The 17032-nt window shown below is 41.2% G+C and overlaps 1 protein-coding gene across 4 annotated transcripts in view; it reads right to left on the bottom strand.

Moving 5' to 3' along the window:
• LOC136851251 (uncharacterized) overlaps positions 1-9009 on the bottom strand; it is a 62945-nt gene extending 53936 nt beyond the window's left edge. Inside the window, exons 1-2 of one of the 4 annotated variants that reach the window (XM_067125208.1) lie at positions 8888-9009; positions 8292-8483 (exon numbers count right to left, since the gene is read on the bottom strand). In XM_067125208.1, coding sequence (XP_066981309.1) covers positions 8292-8442 — 151 coding nt within the window. In that variant the 5' untranslated portion in view covers positions 8443-8483; positions 8888-9009. Of the gene's footprint in view, positions 1-8291; positions 8484-8732; positions 8801-8837 lie in introns of those variants that run through there. The other 3 variants (XM_067125209.1, XM_067125211.1, XM_067125212.1) reach the window with 3 other exon arrangements.
• Between the last annotated feature and the right edge of the window lie 8023 nt (positions 9010-17032).

Genomic DNA, 17032 nt, shown 5'->3' with positions numbered 1-17032 from the left:
TTTGGTGTACAGGAACAGTTTCCTGTGAAAGCGTGGGTACGAATCTAAAGTCTTGGAGCCATGCCGATGTGGCGCCGAGCCAAGCTGAAGTGGCGCCGCGCGCCATGCTGAAGTAGCGCTTAGCCAACAGAGCGTGGCGTGTCGGGCCAGAGAGAAGAATGCTGAGCGCCTGGTTGAGCCTTCACTGGTGCATGCGAAGTGGGAGGCTCTTGCGCCAAGACATGGCGCATTCAAGGCGCCTCGCACAGGTGCTCCCCGGCAGCTTACGGCGCCACAAAAGAACTGAATAAGATCCGTCAATTTGTCAGTAACTTGGCGACAAAGCGGGGGATCTTGTTGACCCGATATTGGGAGGCACTATCTGCGATGAAGCTGGACGAATGTAGAAGCTCCTGGTACGAAAACACGCGCTTATTACCCCAGCAGCTGATACGGCGTGGTTCCTTCCGGCGAGGGGCTGATCCACTGTGAAGAGGAGGAGGAAAAAGCTTCAGGATCCTCCCAGAAGCTACAGCCCACTTTACTTGGATCCGTCAACGATCTTTTCTTGGAGTCGCTGCAGGAGGCAGAGACCTCTTGAAGAGGCGAGAAGAATGTGAAGCGCCCACTTCCGAGGAGAGTCAAAGAATCATCACCAGTAAACACATCCCCCAGCAGCGCCTTTTCTATGGCGTGCGGGAAGCATCCTGGGATTGCACAACAGGAATACTTGAGGGGTGACTCTGTTCGGGGAGCAAACCCCACTCGCCTGCCTCCTTTCGGTTTTCGACATGCCCTCTCCTGAACCAGAGTCCGACAGTCTAGACCTGGGAGAAGCGAGTGGGCCGAACAGACACCTCCTCCACAATAACACTTCACTTCGAGGAGCCAACTTTTCAATGGCTTGGCCCATCGTCTGGATGGCCGAAAGCACTGCTGAAAATTTAGTGTCCATCTGGACTTTTAACTCTGACACGGTGATAGGATTGGGATCAACAGGGTGGACAAAGGAGGATTAATAGGAGAGGGTTAACAGTTGGTGCTGCCCTCTACAGACTTAGCAGATGATGACCTCTGCGAAGCTTTTCTAACTCTGTCCTTTTCTAACTTCCATTAGATATTTCTCTAAGGCTGACCATTCATCCGTTGTTAGATGCATACATTCCTCACATGTATTCTCCTGAATTAAAATTTACCCCTACATGAAGAGCAAACTGAATGGGGGTCGATGCCCTTAACTTAGGCAATCGGAGTCCTACGGCCTAAAGCACAATATCTATACTGAGAACCAGAGATCAGACATATTGTACAAAAGAAATTAATTCAGGCCACAAATTGCAAAGCTAGTTAGCAAAAAAACCACAAAGAAATACTTAAGTATAAATTGCAGACAAAAATTCAACCACAAACGAGACCGTGTTGCGGTCTCTCGGCAGAAAAACTTTAATGGGTTCTAGAACATTGTTGGGATAGTTCCTTGTTACCTATAGAGGGGCTGGTAGAGGGATCACCCTAGGTGTTTATAGCGCTAGCGCGAAATTTAAAAATTCTGCCGTGGCGTCAGAGGCGACAGCTATATGTAACTACCAGGTAAGTTCTATAAGTAAAAAGCACGTTTAATTTTATGAGATGTTTTTATAGTAAAACATTGATGTTTAAAAGTATCTGTTCGTGTTGTGACGTCATAGGACGACAAATGGCGGGAGGGAACAAAATGTAAACAAATGCGGGCGGGAGTGTTGAAAAGACTATGGTGTGGTAGAGAGAGCTCTCTGATGGTTAGGTTGTCAATTTTGGGCTGCAAGTCTGTTTTGTGGTTTTTTGCAGTCGTAAGCGGGATTATAAAAGAACAATGTGAATAGGTGGGTGGATTGCATAATTGTAGCATTTTTAGATGGGTTTGGCTAGGAAAACTTTCAAGTAATAGCAGGGTGTGGTTTGTTAAAAATGGACGGATCTGATGGTAAACTTTTGGAGATGAAATGGAGAAGAGACTGTCCGAGATTTAGCGGGACATAGGGTGATTATATATAAAGGATGGAGAGGACAAGTCGAAGATTGGCTTGTGGTGTGTGGAGAAGTGAAATATCTGGGGACAGAGATAAGAATGAGCTTAAAAGGAAAAGCTTTAGAAGTAATTGAAGGAACAGACAGAGATGAACTTAAGGATAAAGAGGGTTCAAAGATAATCCTGTCCAAACTAGATGAAGTGTATCTAAAATATACACTAATGGAAAATTACAGTAAAATGAAAAACCATTTTAAAATGGAAAGAGAATCTAGCGAAAAGATGAGAGATTTTATAATTAGGTATGAAATGGCAGTGTCAGAGTGTAATAGAGCAATAAGGGAAAAGCATGCTTGAAGGGGAAATAAAAGGTTTTCATGTTCTAGAACAAGCAAATCTCACAGAAAATAAAAAAAAAAACAAATGGTATTAGCAGCTTGTGGTCAAGGAAAGTTGGAATATAAAACAGTGTCACAAATAATGAAAAGAATATTTGAGGGATTAGGGAATAAAGAGAAGGGGGAATGGTTGGGATCAGAAGGCTATATGAATTTTGGGAGAGGGAGGGAAAACCAAAGATATTGGGGAAAAGTGAATCGAGGTAGAGGTGAAAGAAATCCTACAAATAAAGAAGGGAAAGCAACACTGTGTGCCATATGCAAATCGAAATGGCACTGGGCTAGTGATTGTCCTCAGAATTTTCAAAATAAGAAGAAATCAGAAACTGGACAAGAAAAAGAAAAAGTTTATATAGAAGTCAGTAAAACAGCAGAAGAATCTTGGGAAGAGGCTGATGCAATTTTAGACACAGGATGTAAATCAAAAGTTTGTGGGGAATTGTGATTAGCACACATTGTTGTGGGTTTGAATCAGGAAGAGATGAGGAGAATGAATGATCTTAGAAAGAGTCTAAAAAAGTATTTAATTTTGGTGAGTCATCATACAAGTCAAAAGGGGTAATGGAAATAGCAGTGATATTGAAAAATGAAAAAGTTTTATTTGAAGACAGAAATTTTGCAGGGTGATGTACCATGGTTAATAGGTAAGAAAACCATGAGTAAAATGGGTATGACTATAAATTTAAAATAGAATTGTGTTAAAATAGAAGTATTAGGGGAAATGAGGGCAACGTTAAGAGAAGACAAACAGGGCCACTTAAGAATACCAATTTTGAGGAGGATGATAGGAGAAGAATTGTTACTGGAGGGATGAAAGGGAAAGAGTCTAAGGGAAAATAAAGGCGCAATGAAGGCCTACATCTAGTTTGGTCACGGAAGTGGAGATAAAATATGGAAGCTAGCAGAAGAAGCACAGTGTAGTGATGGTTTGAGAGAGAAAGAAAGAGAGGAAATAAAAAAGTTACTAACAGACTTAATTGCAAGTTGTGAGGTATGTAAAAGATATAAAAGAAACCCAGCTAAACCAGTAATGGGATTTTCTTGGAGTAAAACATTTAATGAAGTTGTAGCAATAAATGTGGGAGAGATAGAAGACAGAAAGTCCTTGGTAATGGTAGATATGGCAATGAGGTACTGTCAGGCTTTTTGGATAAAAGACAAGAAACCAGAAACTATTATAAAGACACTTTTTGGCTGGTGGTTTGCTATATTTGGAGCCCTATCTAAAATATTATCAGACAACGGGGGAGAATTTCAAAATGAAAAAGTAAGGAAGATGGCAGAAAGATGGAATATTAAAGTACAATATTGGCCACAGCATCTGAATCTCCATGGAGCAATGGAATGTGTAAAAAGATGGTAGGCATTATCAAAGAAAGCTTAAGAAAGAGGGATGCTGGTACTTCTACGAGTGCCAAGCCAGGTTCCCGGGAAGGTACTTCCGTTCCTTGGGTCCGGACACCTGGAGAAGCAGAGAAGAGGTCCCCTGCTCAGTCTTCCAGAGAGGTTATGGCCTTGAAGAAGACTGGGGCCCGTCTAGAGGACAGCGCAAGCTCGTGCTCGACTCCTCCCAGTCCCCAGCCATGTCCATGAAGCCAGCCTGGCTCAGGGGAGGCAAGCGCGTGGCTCGACTCCGCAAGCAGCGGGAAGAGTCGGGGCACCTGCATGCCCGGACTATTTTTCTCGCCCAATGCCCGGGCCTGTACGGAGAGAGGTTTCTCCCGTACCAGACTGGAGTATCCGGGTCTCCTTGGAAACCCGGGTACTCAGAGCGACTCGCGTGCGAGTGTCTGACGTGGACCCGCTGGCCTTAGAAGCAGGTTTCTTCGGCACAGCAGGGGGAGTGTGGACCGTGGTCTGCACTCCCTTGGCTCCCGATGCGACTGACCTAGGGGCCAGAGCAGTGGGCAAGAGCTAGCGAGAGATCCCACTGCCTTCCCTGTGGAAGGAGGCAGTCCCTTAGAGGTCTTGGTGCGAGACTTCGGGGGGGGGGGGGAGGGTTCTTCTTTTTGGCTGGGTAGCCTCAGAAGGAAAAGAGGAAGAAGAGGTAGCAGACGAAGACGATGACACCTTCCTCGATCTCTTCTTTGACTTCTTCGCCATCTTCCTCAGGATCGAAGTCAGGTCCCCAAACCTTGCAGGCAGCCGAAGAGTCAGGAGCAACCAGGGGGGCCACAGCAGCAGGCACAACATGGACAGCGTAGGCAGTGCTCAGTCCAGCAGTTACTGGGGCAGGAACATCAGCGCGGCAGCCAGGAACATGCAGGGGAGCCAGGGATGAAGGCATGGGTGGCGCGTGAGCAGCCAGGCCAGGCTGAGCCAGGGTCGAAGGCACAGGAGGCATGTCAGCAGTCAAGCCGGGCCGAGAGACAGGGAAGCGAGGAGCCGGAACCATAGTCATGAATGAGCCAGGGTCAGCAACAGGGGCAGGCAAAGTCATATACGGCACCGACGACGTCAGCATATAGGAAGGGCCAGGTTATGAGAGCTGGGCCAGGAACCCAGGGGGCAGTGGCACAGGATGGTGAGGCAGGAGCAGCCAAAACCTGGGTGTCCAGGTGTGAAGCCACCGACACAGGCAGCTTCGCAAACGCAGACATGGTGACAGTCGTGGTGGTGGTAGCGGTAGCCAAGTGGATTGTTACTGGAGCGCCAGACAGATGGGACACCAGGCTCTCCAGTGACGGAACACCAGGTAGACCCAGGTGTAAACCTCTTCGTTGGGTGAGTCAGTAGAGCTGCGGACTGTCACTTGATGGGCCAGAGTTCAATTACTCAGCCGGCTGATGAATAGTTAGAGGAATTTATTTCTGGTGATAGAAATTCATTTCTCATTATAATGTTGTTCGGATTCCACAATAAGCTGTAGGTCCTGTTGCTAAGTAACCAATTGGTTCTTAGCCACGTAAAATAAGTCTAATCCTTCAGGCCAGCCCTAGCAGAGCTGTTAATCAGCTCAGTGGTCTGGTAAAACTAAAGTACTGTATACTTAACTTAACTTAGACCCAGGTGTAACCAGGCGAGGATAAGTCTGATACCTGGTTCGTAGCTTCCACCCCTAAACCTGAGGAAACAGTCGGGTTAAACTGGGAAGTCTCTGCTCGTTCTGGGGGAAAAATTTTGGCCCCAGCGAGAAGAGAACCCCGAGAGGATGTCCTGATCAACCCCCATGCCCTTCCACACCTGATGAAACGAATGAGGAAGGGGAGGGGGAGCCCTCACCCGAGGGAAAGAGAGCAAGCAGGGGAAGTTTGCAGCGACGGAGAAATGATCCTGACACATTAGCCACCACTGGAGTCGTTGGGGGCGTGGTACCCTCAGACAATTCCTTGGCAGGCTTCCGACGGTAGCGTCTCCCCCCTTTGAACCTCTCCCATTGCTTGCGAGATCAGGAACAACACTCGCTACAAGGAACGTCGTGCGAACACACACGTCCCCTGCAAGTTGGGCAAAGGGCGTGTGGGTTCATGTCAATGCTAGAACAAAAAGTATTACGTCTTTTTCCTCCTACCCCAGGACACACACGCTGGGAACAGGAGGGTTTAGAAGGTTTATCAACATTCATTCTCAAAAAAAAGAAATTTCCACCTAAAAGCTGAAAGGTAGTCAGGCAGAGCGTGAAGAACAACGTCCGCAATCTATGACGGCCGAAAGCAAATTGGAATGTTTACATCTGGGCAGGCAGTACTCCTGCCTCCCAGACGGTAGTTAGCCTAACTGCCTAACCACCTTGTTTGAAAGTTCAATGGCCGTTTCCAGCCTGCGCTGAAAGTAATTCCTAATGTCGGAACAATGAAATATTTAAATACATTACAAAACAGTTTCCTTGGCCAGGGAGAGACATTGAAAGTGGGGAGATTTGTGTGCTTTGGCTATTCCTTGGGCTATCCATATAGCCCAGTGACACTGGCTGCTTGAGGTGACCACCATTGTTGTTTTTGACTGAACTGGCCTTGTAATTGTCTTTGCTGACCACGTCAGTGAAACAGGTTTAGCAGTGGTGGCCAAAAATTATGCCAGATCACTTTGTTTTTATGATAATAAATTAGGTCTATACTGAAAATATGTGAAGTCAAATTTTTTTCGATGTCTTTAAATCAATAAAATATTTTCTTTAATCCTTGTGCTTACCGATGATGTATATGAACGTCATCCAAACTCAAGTCCTTCGCCTACCGATGACCTATATAAACGTCATCCAAATTTAAGTCCTTCACTTACTAATGACGTATCCAAATGTAAAAAAAAAGTATATACTTGGAGAATATGTAATCAGCTGCAAAATGAAACAAAATTAAGTGGTCTACCTTGAAAACTGTCGGAGAGATGCATCTTTGAACACATAAAGATATAAACATTTTTACGCTTACTGCTTGAGTCACTCCCACTGCCCACAAACATAACAGTCTTAAGTTATAAGTGAAAGGGTTAATTGTAACTGAACAGGCTCTAACAAGACAAAACATTTAATCATGACAATGAGAGGTTTGACAATGAAGAAATTCCTTACTTGCCCCACCCTAGCGATCTTAGAGCGCTCGAAAGACTAGCCTATAACCTATGCTACACAGTCTGTTATAGGCCTAACCTAGGTAACCAAACTCAACAAAAGAACCTACCCCAAGAATAGGCAAACTTCCGACAAGCAAAGGTAAGCTTTAACCTGGGGATAATTGCACAAAACGGGTCGAGACAGCAGTACAGTAGTGTAACTAATGGTGGGGTCAGGATTGAAATTCCCAACTCCACCAAGTTAAAGAGGCCTATGATGGGTTAGGTTAGATTACAACTCTTAAAATTAACCCACAAGTGCGGCGCGGCGCTAAAATCGACGCTTTATATGCTGCGTAAGGACAACGTCGATATTATCAACGCTTTATTTTCAAATATCGCTGTAAATTTAGTTCCTCCCCTTAGCTCTGTTTGAGTGGCATCACCAGTCTCGCCAGCCATTTAGCTCACTCTTGAACATAAAAGATGCCAAACTTCTCTTAATCATAGGTATAAAAACAGCAAAATTTTAAACCTTCTGTCAGCCTGGGGCGGGACCAGGGAGGCTTTTGTATCCTGAAGTTGAGCAACAGTCAAAGATTTTTATAAATCTTTGTTTATTTTGTGAATTTTGGAGATAATGGCTTTTGATGATGATGCTTATTCATTTTCATCAAATAGTGATATTGAGATAGATAATTACAATGACAGTGACGACAGTAATATTGGTTTCAAAGTTAGTGTGTATACTATAGGATAGTTAACATACACACATATACACCCATTCAACAATTAATAACTGTTGTATAGTATTATTTTATAACAATACACACTATGAAATTGTAACTTTACATTTTTGAAAAGAGCTCTTCATCCTCATTATTTTGAACCCCATAAACACCGCAAATGACAAATAAAAAATTAGAAAATTTACACTTATAAGGTAAGAATACCCCTCCCTCCATAGCTAAACCATTGTAATAACCATTGAAAAATATTTTTGTGTAAAATTTACCATTTTTTGTACTTTTATAGGTGTTTCTTGAATAGCTAAGGAGTAAGATTGTCATGAACAAATTTGAAATTGTCTCAGAAAATACTGCACGAAGCATTCCAAAACTAAAAGTGGCTTTTGAAAAAATGTGTTCTTTCCAAAAAATATTCTTTTTAAATATAAGTTTTTAAAAGTATCTTATATTTTTTATTATTAATCTGCGACACAAGGCAATTACAACCATGTATAACATTAGATGATAAGTTAAAAAATGAGCAAGAAAATATTGGTTCCATTCCCGAAGTTGCAAATGCATAATACTGCCGTCGTCCTTAAGTGGCATCCCCCTAGCATCTCTTGGGTTAATAATAGGCCTACTTAGATTAGTGTTCTCCATTGTGCACTAAATTAATTCTCTTACCTGTTTGCGTGGGTCCTAAGGTGACTGTGGCAGGCCTTGGGATTTCCTCTAGAGCTCCTCTTGTTCTGTGAGCAACAGGTTCACCTCCTACACCTAACCCGTTACCTAGGGCTATCCCCCCTCCTCCTCCCCCAACAGCACCTTCTGCCATGATACGAATGTACTCGAAAAGATTCCTTTTGCGTCTCGTCCCTGCAAAAGAAGCAAAACAATCGATAATTTGGAAGGTGACTTGACCACGAAACGGCGTCCTATCAACAAGCGGATAGGGTTGGGAATAACACCACACGCTTGGAAAAACGTTTAGACTGTGCAATATCTCTCGCATTCACACTTAATGGCATCACTCCTGATTGCAAATAAATTAATTAACAGGGATATTGCTCCGGTATGTGCAATGTGGCTCTGTAAACAGACGGGTAGGAACACAATAAAATTAACCGCTGGCTAACGGATGTGTCGCCTGTGCTGTGGCCCGCCGTAGCAGCGTGCTGTCGCTGTCTCAAAACCCTGCTTGTTTACCCCCACAAATGACACAAAAGTCACCTGAATTCGAGAATTACTTCAACAACGACAGTCGGCGTGCACGTCTGTACCTTTCGGAAGAAAATGACAGGTTTATCAGCCACGGAAACCTGACTACTTCGCTCTGACAGAAATGTAAACAATGAGACACCTCATAGTAGAGTGGTGGGAAGCTGCTGAATGATTATCTTGGCGGCGTTAAGTGCGACCCTCAAGCGCGCCGCCGAAAACGCCTTTCCCGCGAAAACCATCTTCCAAACAGCCAATCAAAACTTCGCATTTCATACCGCCGCTTTTTCAACCAATCAACTCATAGCGAACTTCGTATTTGCTTTCAGCTAAATTCCCAGCGGCTTCCCGAAAGCTAAGGCATAGAGGCATTTTAGGTGTAGGGTATTTTGAATGGCCGTCCGCTTAACCAGGACGGGCCTGACCATGTTTTAGTTTGCTGTATGCGTGTGTAGGATGTTGAAGAATGCAGTAGGCGATGTTGGTGGTGTAGGAGTAACAGGAAACCTTGATAGTTGCAGAATTATGTTAGGATTAAAACGGAACACGAGCGACAAAGCTAACTGATGGTAGGCCTATAAAATGTCAGAAGAAAATACCGACTTAATAATAATTAATAACACTGGAATAAAAATGGAGTTAAGGGCAAAATTTAATGACCAGCCATGGTTTGAGTAGCTTGCCATGGCAAACAGACCAAATTCAACACAGAAACGAAATCGTTCACTAGAAAATTACACCATTTTTGCTGACTCAGTCTCGCCATGCTGCAAATTGAATTTACCATATAGCTGAGTGAGATTATAATAATTTCTTAAAGAGGAAATTTGAAGGCATTACTCAGCCTTATTTATGTTGGAGCAAATTGACATCAACTATCTTTGGGTCAGGCTCGTTTTCCATTCCACCGCTAACACAGATGATGGGAAATTGGTTACTGGCCCTAAGGAAAAGGCTGAACTACTTCACCGAGCTTTTGAAGCTAACCAATCAGTTGAGGATGTCCCTCTCCCTGATACTTGTCATCCTGAATCTGTTCTTGCAAAATTTGCATTTCGCTCTAAAGGTGTTAAGAAAGTTCTTGATAATCTTGATAGCCAGGGTGGAGAATATCATGATGGTTTATTCCATTTTCTTTAAAGTTTCTAGTGTGTTGTCTCCCAAGATAAGTAGATTCTTCAGATTTTTATGTCGACGTAGTAACTATAGGCCATTCTTCATTCTCCATGTGCTCTCCAAAGTTGCAGAAAACCTTATTTTTAAGCCACTGTATAAGTATGTGGAATCTATAAACCAGAATCTTGGAGTGGGTGGATACGTTTTAGGAACACTTCAAGATCTTTAGTGAACCAACACCTATTTTGTCTGGAAGTCCACAGGGTAGAGTTCTTGGTTCACTATTATTGTTAAAGTATACAAGTGATATTGTTGTTGGCTTGGAAAACAAGATCGTTCAGTACGCCGACGATGCAACACTTGTCGGTGTGGTAAAATCTCCACTTATGGGAAATGAAGCTGCCCTCAGCCTCAGTCGAGACATGGACAGGATCAGGGAATGGTGTAGTCGGTGGGGTATGAGGCTGAACTCCAGTAGAACGAAAACACTATTGATTAGCAGGTCTCGTACAGATTTCCCACCCTTCAGGTGGATGGAACTTTGCTGATTGAGTCTGAAGCTTTAACTATTCTAGGTGTAACTTTTGACTCGCATCTAACTTTCGAGAAATATCTAATGACTTTTCAGCAAATGCTACACATAAGTTAAGTGTTGTTTGTAAGGCCTCATATATTTATAACTGATAAAATCAATGCAATTTGTTTTAGGTCATTTATGCTTCCTTTACTAGACTACTGTTCTCCGTTGTGGATGTCTGCTTCTGCCAGAGATTTATCACATTTAGATAGTGGTGGTTCGTGGTGGCAGGTTCTGTTTCCTGATAGCAGTTATGACTTGTACCATCAACGGATGGTCTTTTGTTTGCCACTTTGTCATAAGTTGTATTTCAACAGAGATCTTTCACATTCACATTTGATCCCTGATCCCCTTTACCTGCCGAGAGCAACCAGATTCACTGAACAGCAGCACCAATATGCAGTAAATGTGCCTCACTTTCGAACTTCTCAGTTCAAGAGGTCCTTTATTCTAAAATAAAGCACCGTTGGACTGTGAAACAGCCTTCCAGAGGATGTAGTGCAACTGGAACTTATGAAGTTCAAGCAAAGATGTACAGTAATGCATTACTACCCTAATGCTATAATTCTCCTGGCATTTTAATAAATTTTTATCTGTTTATTAATTTATTTATTTTTTCCTGAGAGTTTCTTCCCTTTGTTATTTTTTAAAGGTTTATAGTGTGTTGTTTCCCAAGATTAGTAGTTTCTATAGATTTTTAGGTCGACACAGTATCTGTGCAGATGAACGCAAGCTTAGTAATACAGTGCCTGTTCCAAACTTAAGTATACCTTAGTTTAACCAGACCACTGAGCTGATTAACAGCTCTCCTAGGGCTGGCCCGAAGGATTAGACTTATTTTACATGGCTAAGAACCAGTTGGTTACCTAGCAACGGGACCTACAGTGTATTGTGGAATCCGAACCACATTATAGCGAGAATGAGATTCTATCACCAGAAATAAATTCCTCTAATTCTTCATTGGCCGGCCGGAGAATCGAACGCGGGCCCAGCACAGTGCTAGCCGAGAACGATATCGACCGGTCCAAAGAGGAACAGTGCCTGTTCCAAAGAGACTGCAGTAACTACAGCCCAATTTCCATTCTCCCTGTGCTCTCCAAAGTTGCAAAAAAATAAAAATTATTTTTAAACTACTATATAAGTATGTGGAATCTAAAGGATTGTCAGCTGATAGTTAATATGCAAAAAGAAGCAATGCTCACTTAGATCTGACATGCCATTTGCAAGAGAACCCTGCTAAGGTTTATGAGTGTTGAGTAATTCGATTTGGTAAATCACAAGGCACTTATTTATAAACTTCAGAATCTTGGAGTGGGTGGATATGTTTCAGGATTACTTTAGGATTTCCTTACAGGTAGCCAGCAGCGAGTTGCTGTTGATGGGATCTTTAGCGAACCAAGACCTATTCTGTCTGGAATTCCGCAGGGTAGTGTTCTTGGTCTACTAATAGTCTTACTGTGTACAAGTGATTTGGTTGTTGGCCTGGAAAACAGATCGTTCAATATGCTGATGATGCTACACTTGTGATGTGTAGAAAAGTCTCCACTTATGGGAAATGAAACTGCCCTTAGTTTCAATCGTTACATGGAGCGGATTAATGAATGGTGTAGCCGGCGGGATATGAAGGTGAACTCAGAAAACTTTTCAAAAACTATTGATGAGCAGATCTCGAGCAAATTTTCCACTCCATCCTCCCCTTCGGATGGATGGGACTCTGCTGAATGAGCCTAAAGCTTTAAATATTCTTGATGTAACTTTTTACTCGTATTATACTTTTGAGAAATGTCTAATGAAAGTGTCAGCAAACGGCGCACAAAAGCTTGGCGTAAGGTCTCTTATATTTATAACGGTGATAAGAATCATTGCAACCTGTTTTAGGTCATTTTGTCCTTCCAATACTAGAATACTGCTCTCCGGTATGGATGTCTGCTTCTGCCAGAGATTGATCTATCTTAGATAGAGTGGTTGATGGTGTAGGTTTGTTTCGTAATAGTAGCAATTTTATGATTTGGAATATCGACGGATTGTCTCTAGTTTGTCAATTTTTCATAAGTTGTATTGTAACAGAGATCTTTCACATACACAATTGATCCCTGATCCTCTTTTCCTGCCAAGAGCAACCAGATATGCTGAACAGCAGCAGCAATATGCAGTAAATATGCCTTGTTGTCGAACTTCTCAGTCCCAGAGGTCCTTTATTCCTCACACCATTGGACTGTGGAACAGTCTCCTTGAGGAAATCGTGCAATTGGAACTTCAAAAGTTCAAGCAAAGATGCAGCACATTATTACCCCAAAACAGTTCTCCTGGTATTCTAATATTTCACTTACATTTTTTCTATATATTTATTCATTTGTTTGTTTTTTCTCTTCTAATAACTGATCTCTTCTTTCTTTATTTCCTGTTACCTTCTGTTACTTCTTTCAAATGAACACCATATTCTTTGGAAGCTTGTAATTCAAGAAAGGGCCTCTGTGGGCTTGTTTCATATTATTATTATTATTATTATTATTATTATTATTATTATTATTATTATTATTATTATTATTATTATTATTCATAACATGAACCCTATTCATATGGCTTTTTTTAGTGACAAGCACATCCAAAATGTGAAGAAACCGAGAAGATGGCACTGTGATTATTACAGTCACATATGTATCTGGTAAAGAGTGACCAGTAGATTCTATACATATACTGTATATTTCAGCCTAAAAATAAATAAAAAAATAAACATTTGGCTACTATGGAGAGGATGGGTCTTTTCCAGCTCTAATATATGTATAAGCATTCAACAGGTATTTGCATGTATAAGTGGCCCTGGACTTTGTATCATTTTCTTGGTCATGTGGGTAATGTAAACATGTTCTGATACTCTGGAGGCCGGTTCAAATCCTGTAACGGACGTCAGAATTTATTCATATTCTTCCATCTGGATCCTAGGTTTCACAGTGACAAGCAAATATGAAAATTGTGAAGAAATTGAAAAGACGTGTGCAAGTTCTTACCGTTCTTTTGAACAACCTAAAACCAAAACCCCTCTATACGAGGACCACGTTCTACGGAACACCCTAATGTTCAGGCTATAGCAACCCCGCCCCCGCGACTTGGGACCACCTTGACGTGGTGAGGGGGCTCTGGAACCCCAGGAATTTGTTTCTGGGTTTGAGTCCAAGAGTCCCATATATAACGTTATATATTTGTTTGGATTAATTTTTTTGGAATTTTAACTTTTGCTAAAATTTATTGGATCTGTAAAACAGGAAAATATATCATAGCTGGGATTGGGTTTATATCCGAAGCTAAATAGTAGGAACTGTGGTAGGGCCATCAACTGCCCGATAATGTTTGGACATGAGAGTTATCAGATTGACAGCTCAGGCAGAATTATTCTTTAGGGCTGGACCACGGATTCCAGGGGGGCCTGGTTCTGGGAATAGGACTCTCAGCATTTTATCCGGTTTCCCCATAACATGATTAGGATGGGGATGATTGTATCCTTGTAATACTCTCAGTCCTAGCATGCAGGTTTGGCTTACACTTGGGCCACTCGAATCATGTTGTGCCATCCCCCGTGGGGTGGGACTGGGATGCAGACATTTGAAAGTCAGTTCTCACTTGTGCCATTGGTGGAAGAATAAACTACTCCAAGAAAGGCCGATGATGTCTTTTTAAGGCTTTCAGATTTATTTATTTATTTTTTAACTTTAATCTTTATGAGTAGTCACTTTAAAGATTTGAGTACCCCTGGGTCCTTTGATGGAATCGTCTCGGCACAGTTGAAAACCATTGGAACGTCCTCTGTCAACCTCTCTTTTAAAAAAAATCCTTATGTAATTACACTGGAACCTTACGCTCCAGTACAAAACAAATCCAAAAGACGTAAATATCGTCTTGCCCAACCTTGACTCACTTCGACTCCCTCTTTGGCAGTGGAAGTTGGTCAAGGTTTCTAACCATGGAAACAGAACAACAAATTTCCGCCCTAAAGTTGGAAAACTTCTTATTAAAAAGACATCCAACGGCAGAAATGTCGTTCAGACCAATAAAAGTAAAGAAGCCACAACGAAAAATCAGTCTGAAGACTATTTATCCATAAAAAGTATTGATAATGTGAATGTAAAAGTAAAGAAGCATAACACTATGAACAGAATTCAGAATTCTTCCAAACACGTGCGTGTTCGTGTGTTCGTCAATCATCATTTATCGGAGTGGACAGGACAAAGCAAGCGTCTCGTTTTCTTTCTCTAAAGGAACGCGATTTCAACCATACAATATTTCCGTCTGTTTCTCCCTAAGCATTGTTGTCTTGATGTATGTACATCACCACTACTTGCATTGCCATGCAAGCATTCTAATCATGTACTCATAATGTTCCAACGAATCTTCTGTATCAAACTGTGTGTGTGTTTCTGTTTGTGAAGATGCCAAACGTCTCTCTGTTTCACATATATTATGCTACTGCATTGTATTCATTAATCTGTCTTGAATCTCAAGCAATTGGCCATATGTAGAATTTCCTGGCCTTTCCACTGGTGTATGTTTCATCACTGTATGTTAATCATGTCTCTTGATATCGCCATCTGTTTGTCTGCCGACAAACACAGATGTCTGAACCTTTATCTCTGTTTTACCTGTCTGTGTGTAGACGCTACATTACCGCTCAGTCAATAACATCTTCGAAGATTCTGTACATTTATTAGCAATAAACTTTTACCATCTGTTAAATTTCAGTAAACATCAGCCAGTATGTCACTCTTTTATCCTCATCTGATGGGTCTTACAGTTCAAAGAGGTTGCAACCTTGCCTGTTAAATTTTCAAAATTTCACCCCCACCAAAATCACTTTCATGTATCATAATAAAGTTTTCATTAATACCCATCTCACAGACTCATCATCAACATATAGTTACGGGCTGTCGATAGAGCCCGTGAAGGCCAGCTAAATCTAAAACAACAACAACAATGTACATTTATCTCAGTTGAACTACCAGTAAACACAATGCCAGATCACTCAATCAGTCTTTACACATTGTACTTCCAATATTGACGAACCGGTCGATAAGAATATGCTCTTGGACTCTCTTACAATGAGATATCACAAGTCCAAGATTGTTGAGGTATATATTACACCAAGTAAACAGAATAGTAAAGTATTAAGAACTGCAAAAATAAAATTTGAAGGTCAAGATCTACCATATAAAAATTTTCGGCCAAAATACAGAATTAAGACCTTACGTTCCAAAACCATTACCATGTCAAAATTGTAGTAACTATGGGCACACGAAGAACTGTCGAAATGAACCTATATGTGCTTATTGTGTTTCTGACGAACATACAACACAATGGAAGTGTAGTGAGCCAAAGTGTTTAAACTGTGGGCAAGATCATCGCTCAAGGTCCAAAGAATGTATGTATTATATATATAATACAGAAATGAAAATCTTACAAGAAAGAACAGGGATGTCTATAAAAGAGGCTTAGTTGGAATTAAAAGTGAGAGGAATTCAAGATCCGTCTAAGAAACATACATATTCTTCAATAACAAGAACCAATAATGAAACAAAAATGCAAACAGACAGAAATAACGGAACACAGAAAAGCAAATCTCAAGAAGAAATTAATGCTTTAGAAATAAAAACTAAAATGGTAAAGAATAAAGAAAAAGATTATCCAATTCGTTTGAAATACTAATGCAAATAGGAACACAGGAGGATGCTACTACGGAAGTAACAGAGGAGGGTCGTGATGGACTGGGAATTAAAGATAAAAAAAAGGCTTTTGGAGAGAACTCCACCCAAAACGAAGAAACCAACTATTATTAGAGAAACATCGGTTAAACCAAAAATAAAGGATGTGAAAAAAGAAAACAAAAACAAGCTAAGATTATACCTTTGTCTCCTAAAATAATAGTAAAACCTATGGAAGCAGATATGATGATCCAAAACACCATACCGAAGATAATGATTATGTCAGGGGAGAAGAGATTACACCATCTCCAATAATTGGTACAAGAACAAATGGAACAAGAAATATACTTGATAACAAATGTCGATGTAGCGATTGTTTCATTGAATTGTGCAATAATAAAAAAACATAAAAGATGGATTAACAAACGTTATAAGAAATTTTATGAAATATAGAAAAAAAAAACTACTGATTTGAGCACGCATGGAAAAGGTTGCCTGTGCATTGCATATTTAATATAAAGAAAAATAAGTAAATGTCTTGAATAAATTATTAGAGAAAATCCAAATTGATAATTAAAAAAGAAAGTAAAACTCGACCGCTATAACATAATATTTTCAATAGCTATATTATACAATGGAACGTAAATGATCTGTAGACCAGATAACACCTAGGAGAAGTGCAACGATTACTAAAGGAATATGAACCAATGATATTATGTTTACAACATGTCAACAAAACTGCGTCAACAATAGGTAAATAAACATTAGCATCTACATCACAAGAGGCAGAAGGAAATTCAGGTACAGCCATATATGTACATAAC

This window comes from Macrobrachium rosenbergii, chromosome 23, assembly GCF_040412425.1.
Source record: "Macrobrachium rosenbergii isolate ZJJX-2024 chromosome 23, ASM4041242v1, whole genome shotgun sequence".
NCBI lineage: Eukaryota > Metazoa > Arthropoda > Malacostraca > Decapoda > Palaemonidae > Macrobrachium > Macrobrachium rosenbergii.
The sequence above is the reverse complement of the archived record's forward strand: the minus strand, read 5'-3'. Positions and strand labels throughout refer to the sequence as shown.